Below are 12,807 nucleotides of genomic sequence, written 5' to 3' on the forward strand. Positions count from 1 at the left end.
CACGCTGCTCAGCATACGTCACTGTCTATAGCAAAAAAAATGCTAATAATGCTGCAAACCTTCACTGCTAATGATCCGAAAAAGCAATATGCACAATACCCAGTGGGATATTCCAATGTTCATTCCTTCAGTCATTTGTGGATTTACAGTATTTGGAAGATGAGGCGATTAAAAGCCGAGTTGAAAAGAGAAGAACCAATTATCCTGAACTGTAACGACCCCTAAAGTGAAGTCAACATCTCTTCTATATGTTCCATCTTCCATCAGTGCATCATCCCAATCCTGCTTCTCCTCTCCTCTCTGAGATCCTCCTTTCACCTGAAATACTCTTCTCTCTAATGAATCGACTTCAGTAGATTCTATTTCAAAGAAGTTAATGAAACACACTTCTTGCAGATGTTTCACAATAAACACCTTGTAGTGAAGGCAAGGGACTGTGTCCTCGGAATCGCTGGGAGTGTTTTTAAATGTGAAGCAGACGGACAGAGCCGAGTCTCTATCGACAGCAAACAGCAGCAAATTAACACAGTGGGAAAAAGGAAAGAAAACAGTCTTCTTGATAAAATATGATCAAATAAACTAAATGGAAATAACAGCCTCCAAGGAGACCTTTCTCTTAAGTTGTTAAAGGGAAAGTTGGAAAGTGGTAATGGGGATTATTACCTTAAAATATGGGTCTAGTGGATTTAAATGAGATTTCATTGGGGAGTAGGAGTTCAAGCCGCTGTGCAGAAACCGGTGAAACCACCAATGTGTATCTGAGAGAATGTGAATTCAGTAGGAACTCAACAGGTTATGTGCATTTTTAATATTTTTAGAACTACGCCAAACAGAAAATGACAGATTTGGTGTGAAATGTAACGCCTGGGCGGAGGTAGGCAGTCTACCGAGGGACATTCTTATCAAAGACGGGCACCAGTGAAGAAAGAGAGGTCAGTTGTAGATCTATGGTTTGTGTGTTTAAAGTGACACCAAAGGAAAGTGAGCGTGAGAGGAGAGGGAAGAGAAACCAGACCCCATGAAGAGCTCATAACGTGCTCATACACAAAATAAAACATGGTCGCTTTTGTAAAGCTACTGGAATCTGTCAATAAGCAGCTGCACACAGCAGGAAGAGAACACACACACACAGACACACACACTTCCGAAAAGCGGGTCCATTTCCTGCTGCAGGTCGAAAGCCTGTGGTGCATTGATAGGATTCAGAAAAAGAAAAGCAAAGCTGAAAAGCTCACCTTTAGCTGTAAATGTCAGTGTGCACATACAGGAGGTCTGCATGGTCTGAAACACCACCAGACTCCACCTGCCCGGCTGCAAAGACAAGTTCAGATTTCTCTATATCAGTCCAGCCTCTCTCTGGATTTGTTCTGTGATAGTTTAAGTGCTCATCCCACAGTCTGTGTCTCCTGAGCTGTGGGTGGACTCACTGGACTGAAGCGCCACTCCGAGCCTGGAGGGGTATCGATGACTCGTTACTGACATTTCAGTCAGATTTCTCTTTCAGGCACTAATATCTTCTGCTTTAGTGCAAGCTAAGACTCGGCAACGTCAGCTGAGCGACTATTATAAGTCCATGAAGTGAGTGAAAGCACATTTCAAACCTCCGCAGACACACTACGATGGCAACCAGCGCAGCTTAATGACACACAACACAGTATGGCCATTTAACCTCACCGGCACACTAGTCTGCACTTAAACACATTAAATCTTAATGGTTTAAAACTGCATCACCTGGCACCTTCATGCATCATAACCCCCGAAATTAGGCCCAAGGCAAAAGTTCACTTAGCCATGTGATGCTCCGATGTTCAAATGGTTGAGGACAGACCTGAGGACAGTTTTGTTTCAGTTTTTCCAAAATGTTGGTCCACGTCCCCAAACTGAGCTGAAAAGGCCAAACTCCCGACAAACAACTTCTGTTTCCATCACAGATAACACCTCCCAATTATTTTCTCAATTAATCATCCTAGTAAAAATGTCAGAACTGTAAAATAAACTGCAAAAGGCCAAACGTAGCTGCACCAAATCTAACTCTCTCGTTGATTATTCCCTGAGAAATGTCTTAATGTCGTAGAAAGTGAAAAAATTAAATCCTGGATCTTCGTCTCTATTGTACCAGGCTCCAGTTTTCTTTATTTTAAAGTGAATAGAACTAAAGTGGCTGATGAAGCAGACTGAGAGCACCAGCGCGGTGTTTGTAATGTAAAGTAATGTTCAACTCTCCATGACTTTCCACGTCTATAAGACCCGTGGCTGTGCAGCCGAGGGCGATGGGGGTGCATTCCACTCGGTGTTTGTATATAGTCCTGCATGTGCACTTTCCTCTCCACGCTTCAGGGCTCGCTCACGTCTCAACCTATCGCCCATAACCACCCAGCTAATGTATTTGTTGCTCGAAGCTTTCCCAAATTAATGCTTAATGACTATGCATGAGCGGGAGCGGGAGCTGGGAGGGTAGATACAGTACGAGCGGGGGGGGGGGCTCAGGAGACACCTCTGATGATGGAAACAGTCTATAGGCAACAAAGCTTAATGGACCATCATCTTCCCGTCCAGGCCTGTGGTGAGTGGGAGGCTGGGGCTCGGCCCCTGGCTATAACCGGACTATACAAAGGCTACAACACACACACACACATATACACAAATTCATGTTAGACGTGCACTGACAGTTTGAGAGTCTATCGATGTAAAACTGCTCCATCAGTCACTCTGGAGTCTATATTCTCTGCTGGAGAGCCAGCGACCGGGGCCGAGCACATTCATCCTCATCCTCCACGAGTACAAACCAACCGCTGGACCATCCATCCTCAGCGTTAGAGCCACGCTGCAACAATCCACATTAATATATGGATTTAAAATATCTAAAGCCTCGCGGGCGATTCACTAGGACTATATATTTACACTGACTTTATTACACCATTACAATATTCATTACTTGGGTCTCTCTGTATATTCCTGCGTTTGGGCCTTGGGCTTCAGGTACAGGATGATTTGTCTTCGTGGGGCCGACGGTAGCATTCCTGATTTATAACAGTAGCCCCAGATCTCAGGGTCATTTCCATTTCATAACATTGAACGTAAGAATTTACATCCGGTGCTTCAACCAAATGATCGTCGTGAAACTTCCCTTCAATCTCAATCCTCATGAATAAATTCAAATGATAGCAGTTTCCTATGGAATCTGCTCCATGAGCACATGATCATCTCTAGTATCGACACACAAAATAAAGTGTGGGAAGCTGGAAACTTGTGAAAATAGATTGTACCATAAGGAACTAGAGTTGCTGTTGATATTTGTGATTCGTTTCCTAGCGATTGACTTGAAGACATCACTGGTTCAGCTCTAACATCAGACCTCAACCACACAATGATCTCTTTGATCTCTTCAGAAACATGAACCGTCCTGAATCTATTGGATGTGACCAGTTTTTTTTACTCAACTCAATAAGACAAGCGTGCAGTGATGGAGAAAGGAAATTCTAAAAATAGAGGGTAAAATCACAAGACCCTTCAAGTGATGATTTTTATTCTCGTGATGAAACGATACGAAGCTTCAGAGAATCGTATTTCTTTGAAAGTGCGGCAGTTTGCTCTGATCCCAGTGTTTACAATGTCAAACTGGTATTTTCTTCCCATCAGCCTCTTAACCTGATTATTGACACACAGGGTGGTTCCACATAAATGCAAATAGTAATGGCTTCCCTGTAACTTAGCTAACACGAGGGTTGGAAAGGAACAGAGCTTCCATTGTCTCTGCTTCACACAAGTACATCGATGTACATACACATAGGAATCACTGCTGGTGGTGAGTTACAGCTATTAGAGACATTAGACAATTAAACAGAGCAGCTAGAGGGGCCAGCAGTAACTCAACCCCCCCCACCCCCCCCCACACACACACACACACAGACACACACACGCCCTCGTTTGCAGAGAAACACCCACATGTGCACACAGAGCTGGCATTAAATCTGGGAGTAGGCAAAAACAACTAAGGTGAATCCTGAAGAGAACAAGGCACAAGGACGGAAGGGATGAGTGGACAGAGGGATGAGAGAGGGAGGGAATAAAGGGAGGGGAGGAGGGATATGACAGAGATGTAAGGAGACAAAGAGAGAGAGAGAGAGTTTCATCTTTCCTTGACGATCGGCTTCAAATGACACAAAGAAAAACTTTACAAACCACCTGTCTCTATTCCACAATCCAGCACATACACACATTTTTTTTTATTTGACCTTTATTTAACCAGGAAAGTCCCATTGAGATTAAAAACCTCTTTTTCGAGGGAGTCCTGGCCAAAAGGCAGCAACAAATAACATATGTACACTCACAATATTACACTCACAACATATAAACAGAAATTAAAATGATAAAAAACAGTTACAAATAAATTAAAATTCATAAAAAACATCTGCAAGTAAAAGAAGTGGTCTGAAATGATCTCATCGTAGATTTAAAAGCGTTCAAAGAAATCATTTCGGTTAATTTAAAATCTTTTTGCAGCCTGTTCCATGTGGTGGGAGCAGAGTGGACGAATGCCCTTTTTCCTGATTCAGTGCGGGCCAATGGAACTAACAAAAGCATCTGATTGTTTGAGCGCAGACTGTAAGAAGCAACACTTTTCTGTGTGATTAAATTACAAATATATGATGGCAGTAGCCCAAGCATGGCCTTATAAATAAAAGTGCACCAATGTCCCAGCCTCCTGGTGGACAAAGAGGGCCAACCCACTCGAGAATACAATTCACAGTGATGGGTCAGGGCTCTACAGTTAGTGATAAACCTCAGAGAAGCATGGTAAACAGCATCATATATACGTATATATATATATACGTTATGCACTAATCTGGTGTTTTCAAGAACCTATAACAGAGAGAAGTTTGGAAGAGCGTTTGAATCCCAACGTACAGGAACAGAGAGAAGTTTGGAAACCGTGTTAAAGTGCAAACAAACCGTCCTCATGGCTAAACGCTCAATGAAGTCTCATTCACCACACACAGCAGGAGCAGGACGATGAGTCACACAGAACAGAAAGCAAAGGTCACTCAGAGCTAAAGTGAGTCTGTGTGTGTTAATTAGCAACAAGTCTAATCATTGTATTTGTTTTCAAAAGGCTGCCACACAACACAGCAGCTCCAGGGGCCGCTGAGGGAGTTCCTGCAGATCCAACAGGACAAAGGGGAAATGGATTTTCCTGTGTAATTTCAGATTTTCACACCACTATTAATACCAGAAAAGAGTCAGAACCAGCCAGTGTGTTTACCAGGGAAACAGATATCAACTTCTGAGTGTGAACGATACGATGCAACGTCCTTCAGATTCTGATGATGATGCCTGACTGTGTGACACTCACTGGGATTGTGTTATCTGAGGTAAACTGGTGGTGGAGACGGGAGTGGCATTAAGAAGAGAGTCAGGCAGGTCGCCGTGGCTGCGTTAGAGCAAATGCAAAATCACTTTGTCATGATACAGACCAAAATATAGACATAATGTGGAGTGGAGGCATCTGGCTCAGATCATTTTGTTGTTAGTTTTTGAATACAACATATGAAACAGGTAGATGATTGGCAAGAAATCATTCTGTAACTTTTCTTTCAATTTATGGTTTTAACAGTGGCCAAAGAAACAAGTTCTAGCTTCTCAAATATTAGAATTAGAAGCGTTTCTCTGTTTTCCTTATCTACCTATTTATCTTGTGTGTCTGTTTTTTTAATTCTTTCTACCTCAATATTTTTTATTTTATTCTTGTGTATTGTATTTTATTGTATTCAAATATACCGGCTGCTGTGACGACTTCATTTCCCTTCGGGGATGAATAAAGTAATCTATCTATCTATCTATCTATCTTATAATGATAACAAATTGATCTGAATTAGCTATTAAAAGAGGATCAAAAGAGAAGGGGAAAGATTGGTATAAGAGAGGAATCTGCTTTTTAGAAGTTACATATGAAATTCCACAACTTTCTGCAGGACAACTGTACAGAAAGTACCCCGAGATCAACGGTCTAGTTTCTGCACATGTTAATCTTGATACAGACTTTCAAACAGGAAGTGTGAATATAACAACTGCACCCACCTCCCATGTGACCTGCCTGTGACAGACTCCCGAGCTGCCACATCTTAAGCTCTACTCGTCTTTGTTCAAACAGCCAATCTGCCAACAACACAACTCCATAATTACACCGGTGGACCACAGAAACATGCTTCTGACAAACAGAGATTTGTAGTTTACTCTCAGATAACACTGAGGCTCAAGCATTTGTCCAATCTTCCTTGATTTCCCCCCCGTTTATCAGCTCCGCTTTTCATTATCACCCCCCATCGCGCTCGCCTCCAAAGCCTCTCTACGTCCAGAGCCTGTGATTCCTGGCAGACAAACAGATTTAGCTGATTGTAGAATTGTGCACCTTCGCTCACAACAAGTGGTTTATCCTTCCCAGGGTGGTCCCCAGTGGTCCCAGTGGTCCCATCCTCTGCCCATCACACACACAGCACCAACCCGCTGAGACCGCCACACGCTGCGGGCCAGATCCCCAGATAACTGGGTCAGATGGGAGAGATGTGGTGTAAGAAGCGTGCGGCGGAGAACTTTATCTTCAAATAATTTAAGAAGCTCCGGCTACATGACATCAGGGGGAGAATGTAAGAGTGGCTGGTTTTTACTCAGCAGGGTTATCGGCTTCACTGAGGAAAGTGAGGAAAAAATCCACAAACAGAGACGATACAAACCTCGAACTTTCAGGTGCAAATAAACTCCTGTGTGGCTTCAAATATCTGAATAACAACGATTTGGTGCCGTATAACTTACAACCAGCAAAGCAAGCTGCAGCCTAGCATTTTCAGCCCTATTTTAAAGGCCTTGAGATGGAAGATATCAATACACCTCTTCTACAACTACTATGACTTCCTGTGATGCTTCTATTGTGAGTTCTTCAGAGAAATACTGAGGTCAATTTGGTTTCTACTACGTTCCACTGCTACTGATTTAAATGTATATGGAAAGAAATGTGGATTTCCACTTTTTTTTTCTGTCAGAATTGAACATCCTACAAAAGCTGAATCACTCTGTCGGCTGAATAATTATTGATTTAGAGCAATTTCACGCCTACTTCATTTGGTTTAGTACAAAAGGTTTTATACATAGGGGTGATCAATATCCAGCTTTTAAAAAGACATGAATGTGAATGTGATCAGTGAGGATAATCAGGTCGATAATCCTGTGAAGAAGCTTCTGTAGAGACACCAGCAAAACAACCGTCTCATCGTCATCAATCCTCACAGTTAACAAAACACACAACTGATCTCTTTAAGTTGGTTTTCGTCTCCAATCACCCGGTTGCCATCTTGAATCCCAAATTCTGATACTGACGATTCTAAGGGAATCAGCAGGTGATTGTTCTTCTGATCAAATCACCATTTGATCTGTTGGGTTTACTCCTGGAATCAATCAGAATCTGGGTATTCATGTGCTGACCCATTTCACCAGTGCCAGTCTGAAGCTCCCAGAACAGGCATTATCCTTTTTTAAATAACTTTATATTTGGTATTTTTTTGTTTTAAAGCCCACAAGGTGACAATCTGTGTCCCAACTGTACTTCATAAACACAGGCAGCTGCCGTAACGAGCCATTACAGGATCCACTGAGCCCTTGTTTTTTTTTTATTTTTATTTGACCTTTATTTAACCAGGAAAGTCCCATTGAGATTAAAAACCTCTTTTTCGAGGGAGTCCTGGCCAAAAGGCAGCAACAAATAACATATGTACACTCACAATATTACACTCACAACATATAAACAGAAATTAAAATGATAAAAAACAGTTACAAATAAATTAAAATTCATAAAAAAACATCTGCAAGTAAAAGAAGTGGTCTGAAATGATCTCATCGTAGATTTAAAAGCGTTCAAAGAAATCATTTTCGGTTAATTTAAAATCTTGTTGCTGCTATTGTTGCTTTCAAAGTCACACAAAGTTAGGTCTGAAAACAAAAGAACTTGCTTGGAAGGACTAGGGGACTTTGGGATTAAAATGTAAATCATGAAGTAAAGGTTTCCCCAAAGTCAACAACTACAATTTCAGATTAAAGACGGTTTCATTCTAAAGCCGAGTTCCGACGTTCGTGAGTTTCTTCACCTTCAGGCGGCGGATTTCATCGACGTCTCAGAAACGTCATCTGCATTTCAAACACCGTGCGTCTATGAAACTGAATCCATGCAACGGATCAGATTGGGAGTCAGGGCCGCGTTTCACATCCGTAAGAGATATATTGATTAAATATCATGTTTCACTACCAGACTGAACATTGTAGGACATTTTAATAAATAGTGTTGAAGCTCAATCGTGTCTTGAAACTTGCGTAACGCTGCTGAAAAGGATTTCTGACATTATTTCTATTTCCGGGGATTAATCTTGACGAAATTATTGTTTTTCATACTTTTTCGACATGTGCATATCACAGAAAGCAATAAAGTGATAGAGTGGTGTCCAGTCGATCTATCATTGTGATGTTTCATTTGGTGAATATTGACCAGTGGCCTGTTGACGCCCCTGAGGACGACGTGGGGAAGGTCACGTGATCTTCTACCACACGTCTGACTTCCAGATGATTTCCACTGAAAGGCCGATATCAGTCCATCAGGACACATGTGCTCCATCAGCAGAGCAGCCCCTTATCTCCTCGCCCGCTCAATGCTCCTCTGTGTGTGGGAGCAGCAGAGGATCTCCCTGAGTGAGTGAGTGAGTGTATGGAAATCAAATCAATCCGCTGCCCCCCCCCCCGCCCTCTCACCCGTGTGACAGCTCTTCAACACAAGACACCAGATATAACGATATCAGGATCTTTTTATATTCCACAAATGGACGAGCAGGGATCACAGCGGTGGAGAGAGAGAGAGAGAGAGAGCCGCCTGGACGTCACCTGACACCACCTCAGAGACTCCACCGCTGGGCCTTCCAGCACCTACACCTACACACACACACACACTGTGCTGTGACATAACACAATCACACCACACACTGCTACCTGTTGGTGTTCTCCACCCTGCTGCAGGCTGAGCAGCGTGGGATGAGAGGACACCAGGGGGGGGGGGAAAGGGATATACAGGGGCACTGCAACACTTTCTCTGCAAAGGCGGATTATGACTCCATTTCAGAATCATCCCAAAACACACACACACACAATCATTGCATCTGTGGGGGTGCATGCATGCATGTTGCAGGATCCCCTTAAAGTCCTCAGGAGCACGTTGTGGATGCATGTATGAGCTGGAACCTTGACAGACAGGTAGACCAGCCTGGAGGGGGTGGAGGGGGGGGGGGTGAGATCCTGCATGCACGCATTCCTCCCCCCCCCCCCCACCCAGGAGCTGCCTGCTGCTAAATCGCGCGTAACGAAGAGCGTCACGCCAAACTACGTTTAAAAACCTGCCAATTTAACGTGTCGGACCCGCCGGCAGGGTAACACAAGCCCCGCAGTGTGACGCGACACATTCCGCTGAACACAACAGTGGTTTGTGCAGTTTTCGGCTGGAAAAGACCCAACGTGTCGGGCTCGGAGCGTGCAACAGCACAAGTTGTGTTGCCGCTGTTGCGCGCGTTGCCACCGCTGGCCACGACGCGCCGGACTCACTGGACACACGGGCGAACATTGTGTAAAAGTTCATTTTTCATCCGCTTTGAGAGTTTATTTCTGTGTAACACATAAGCCGAATTGTAGAGGAGACACGTATGAGTCGTCCAGGAGTTTTAATTGTGTCCTGCGATGAGACACAACAGCAGCAGGGGGACGACACGTTAAAACCCCCGGGTTCTCAACGGGGTCTGGTGCGCAGGGGGTTTGACTCCACTCAGCCCTTACCTCTTTGACTTTGGCCCGCCGGTCCCGGGTCTCCGGGTCCAGGGGCTCGGTCCCGGTCGTCCCCGGCGGCCGGTGGTACTCCACCACGGGTAAATGCCCGCCGTCCTTCGCCTCCTTCGCCAAAGTGTCCCTGGAAAGTTTCTCCTTGTCGGCCAGGATCTCCTGCTGGATCTCGTCCCCTCGCTTCTGGAGCGTGTCCTTGGCCTCCAGCAGAGCCTTCTCGTGGTCCTTCTTGATCTTGGCCAGGACCCGGACGTCGCTGCCGGCCGAGCCCGAGGAGGAGTCTCCGCTGCCCGGGCCGGTGCGGGTGTTGGTCTCCACCGCGGAGGAGTGGAAGAAAACCCCGCTGAGCAGCTTGGAGGAGTCCGGCAGGAAGAAGATGGCTCCGAAGCACAAGGTGATGAAGGCGCTGAACACCAGCAGCAGGACGAACTTCTCCGTCAGCCTGAAGGAGGAGGTCGGGCCGGCCGACTTCCTGCTCGGGGCGGCGGTGAACGGCAGCAGGGTAGCGACGGGCATGGTTCCCCCCCTTGGTTCCCCCTACTCCGGTAACTCCAACAACAAGGAAAAAAGAAACACACAAAAACGGACACACGCACACGCAAGGGTTCGAATAAACTAGGGGGTCGTGGGTCCGCTGGCTTCCGCTCACAGGTCCATAGTTTCCGGGGGATTCGGTGTCAGAGCTCCGGAGGAAAGTTGCGGAGCGAGCGAGTGTCCATGCCGGAGCCTGAGTGCACGGAGCGGGGCGGCGGGCGCAGGAAGAGGGGCCGGGTGTGGGAGGACTGACAGCCGGGGACAGCGAATCACTTTCGGCCATGTGAGTGGAGGAGACCCGCGGGGGCGTGGACCGGCAGCCCCGCGGTATAAAAACTCTGACAGCTCCACGGAGGACACTCCACTTCCTGGTGACATGAGGAGACGCATGTGGAGGAAGAAGAAGAAGAAGACTTTTAAATAACTTTATATAAAAACATTTAAAAACATGATATAAACTCACACATCATACACCAACCCTAAAAGAAGAAGAGGAAGAAGAAGACTTTTAATTAACTTTATTTAAGACACATTGTCAAAATAGCTCTTAATTACTCAAATGTTGTGGAAAATACAAAGGGATAAAAACATTATATACATGCACACATCCTACACCAACCCTAAAAGAAGAAGAAGAAGAAGAAGAAGAAGAAGAAGAAGAAGAAGAAGAAGAAGAAGAAGAAGACTTTTAAATAACTTTATTTAAGACACATTGTCAAAATAGCTATTAATTACTCAACATTTTTTGGAAAGACAAAGGGATAAAAACATTATATACATGCACACATCCTACACCAACCCTAAAAGAAGAAGAAGAAGAAGAAGAAGAAGAAGAAGAAGAAGAAGAAGAAGAAGAAGAAGAAGAAGAAGAAGAAGAAGAAGAAGAAGAAGAAGAAGAAGAAGAAGAAGAAGAAGAAGAAGAAGACTTTTAAATAACTTTATTTAAGACACATTGTCAAAATAGCTATTAATTACTCAACATTTTTTGGAAAGACAAAGGGATAAAAACATTATATAAACTCACACATCATACACCAACCCTAAAAGAAGAAGAGGAAGAAGAAGAAGAAGAGTTCTTAAATACAAACAGATAACAGAAAACTACCAGAATATCAGAGATGCAGCTTCTCTAAACTGAATTATTATCAATCAATCAAATTTATCAAATTTTATTTGTGTAGCCCATATTCACAAATCACAATCTATCTCATAGGGCTTTAACATGGTACCCTCAGCAAGAGTAAGGAAAAACTACTAAAAACCCTTTTAACAGGTACAAATACCTAGAAACCTCAGAGAGACACATGTGGAGGAAGAAGACTTTGACTTTTAAATAACTTTATTTAAGACACATTGTCAAAATAGCTCTTAATTATTCAAATGTTGTGGAAAAGACAAAGGGATAAAAACATTATATAAACTCACACATCATACACCAACCCTAAAAGAAGAAGAAGGGTTATTAAATCCAACCAGATAACAGAAAACTACCAGAATATCAGAAATGCAGCGGCTGTAAACTGAATCATTATCAATCAATCTATCAAATTTTATTTCAATAGCACATATTCACGAATCACAATTCGTCTCATAGGGCTTTAACATGGTAACCTCAGCAAGAGTAAGGAAAAACTACTAAAAACCCTTTTAACAGGTACAAATACCTAGAAACCTCAGAGAGACACATGTGGAGGAAGAAGACTTTGACTTTTAAATAACTTTATTTAAGACACATTGTCAAAATAGCTCTTAATAACTCAAATTTTGTGCAAAAGACAAAGGGATAAAAACATTATATAAACTCACACATCATACACCAACCCTAAAAGAAGAAGAAGGGTTATTAAATCCAACCAGATAACAGAAAACTACCAGAATATCAGAGATGCAGCGGCTGTAAACTGCATCATTATCAATCAATCAAATTCATAAAAATGTTATTTGTATAGCCCATATTCACAAATCACAATTCGTCTCATAGGGCTTTAACATGGTGAGACATCCTCTGTCCTTAACCCTCAACAAGAGTCAGGACAGACTACTAAAACCCTTTTAACAGGTAAACATACGTAGAAACCTCAGACTGAGACACATGTGGAAGAAGTAGGAGAAGGTGAAGAAGAAGAGGAAGAAGAAGAAGGGTTCTTAAATACAACCAGATAACAGAAAACTACCAGAATATCAGAGATGCAGCTTCTCTAAACTGAATCATTATAAAGTTTTATTTCCGAGCTGTGAAGTAAACAAATTCTAAGCACTGAATGGTGGGAGGCCCTATTGAAATTGTAAGGATTATTCTGAGCGTAGTGAATTGGCTTTTTGACCGAGTCGCGACCTGCCTTTAAACTAACTGTTTAAAGGCAGCTGCCTTTAAACAGTTTGACAACACTGTTGAGGAGAGGTAAGACCATA

General features: G+C 43.4%; 1 protein-coding gene across 1 annotated transcript in view; it reads right to left on the reverse strand.

The window, feature by feature from the left end:
- The window catches only part of man1a1 (mannosidase, alpha, class 1A, member 1), a 107,014-nt gene extending 96,435 nt beyond the window's left edge, over window positions 1-10,579 (reverse strand). The window contains exon 1 of the mRNA XM_061090956.1: window positions 9,859-10,579. Coding sequence (XP_060946939.1) covers window positions 9,859-10,377 — 519 coding nt within the window. The 5' untranslated portion in view covers window positions 10,378-10,579. The remainder of the gene's footprint in view (window positions 1-9,858) is intronic.
- Window positions 10,580-12,807: the final 2,228 nt, after the last annotated feature.

Source organism: Limanda limanda, chromosome 18, assembly GCF_963576545.1.
Source record: "Limanda limanda chromosome 18, fLimLim1.1, whole genome shotgun sequence".
Taxonomy (NCBI): Eukaryota; Metazoa; Chordata; class Actinopteri; order Pleuronectiformes; family Pleuronectidae; genus Limanda; species Limanda limanda.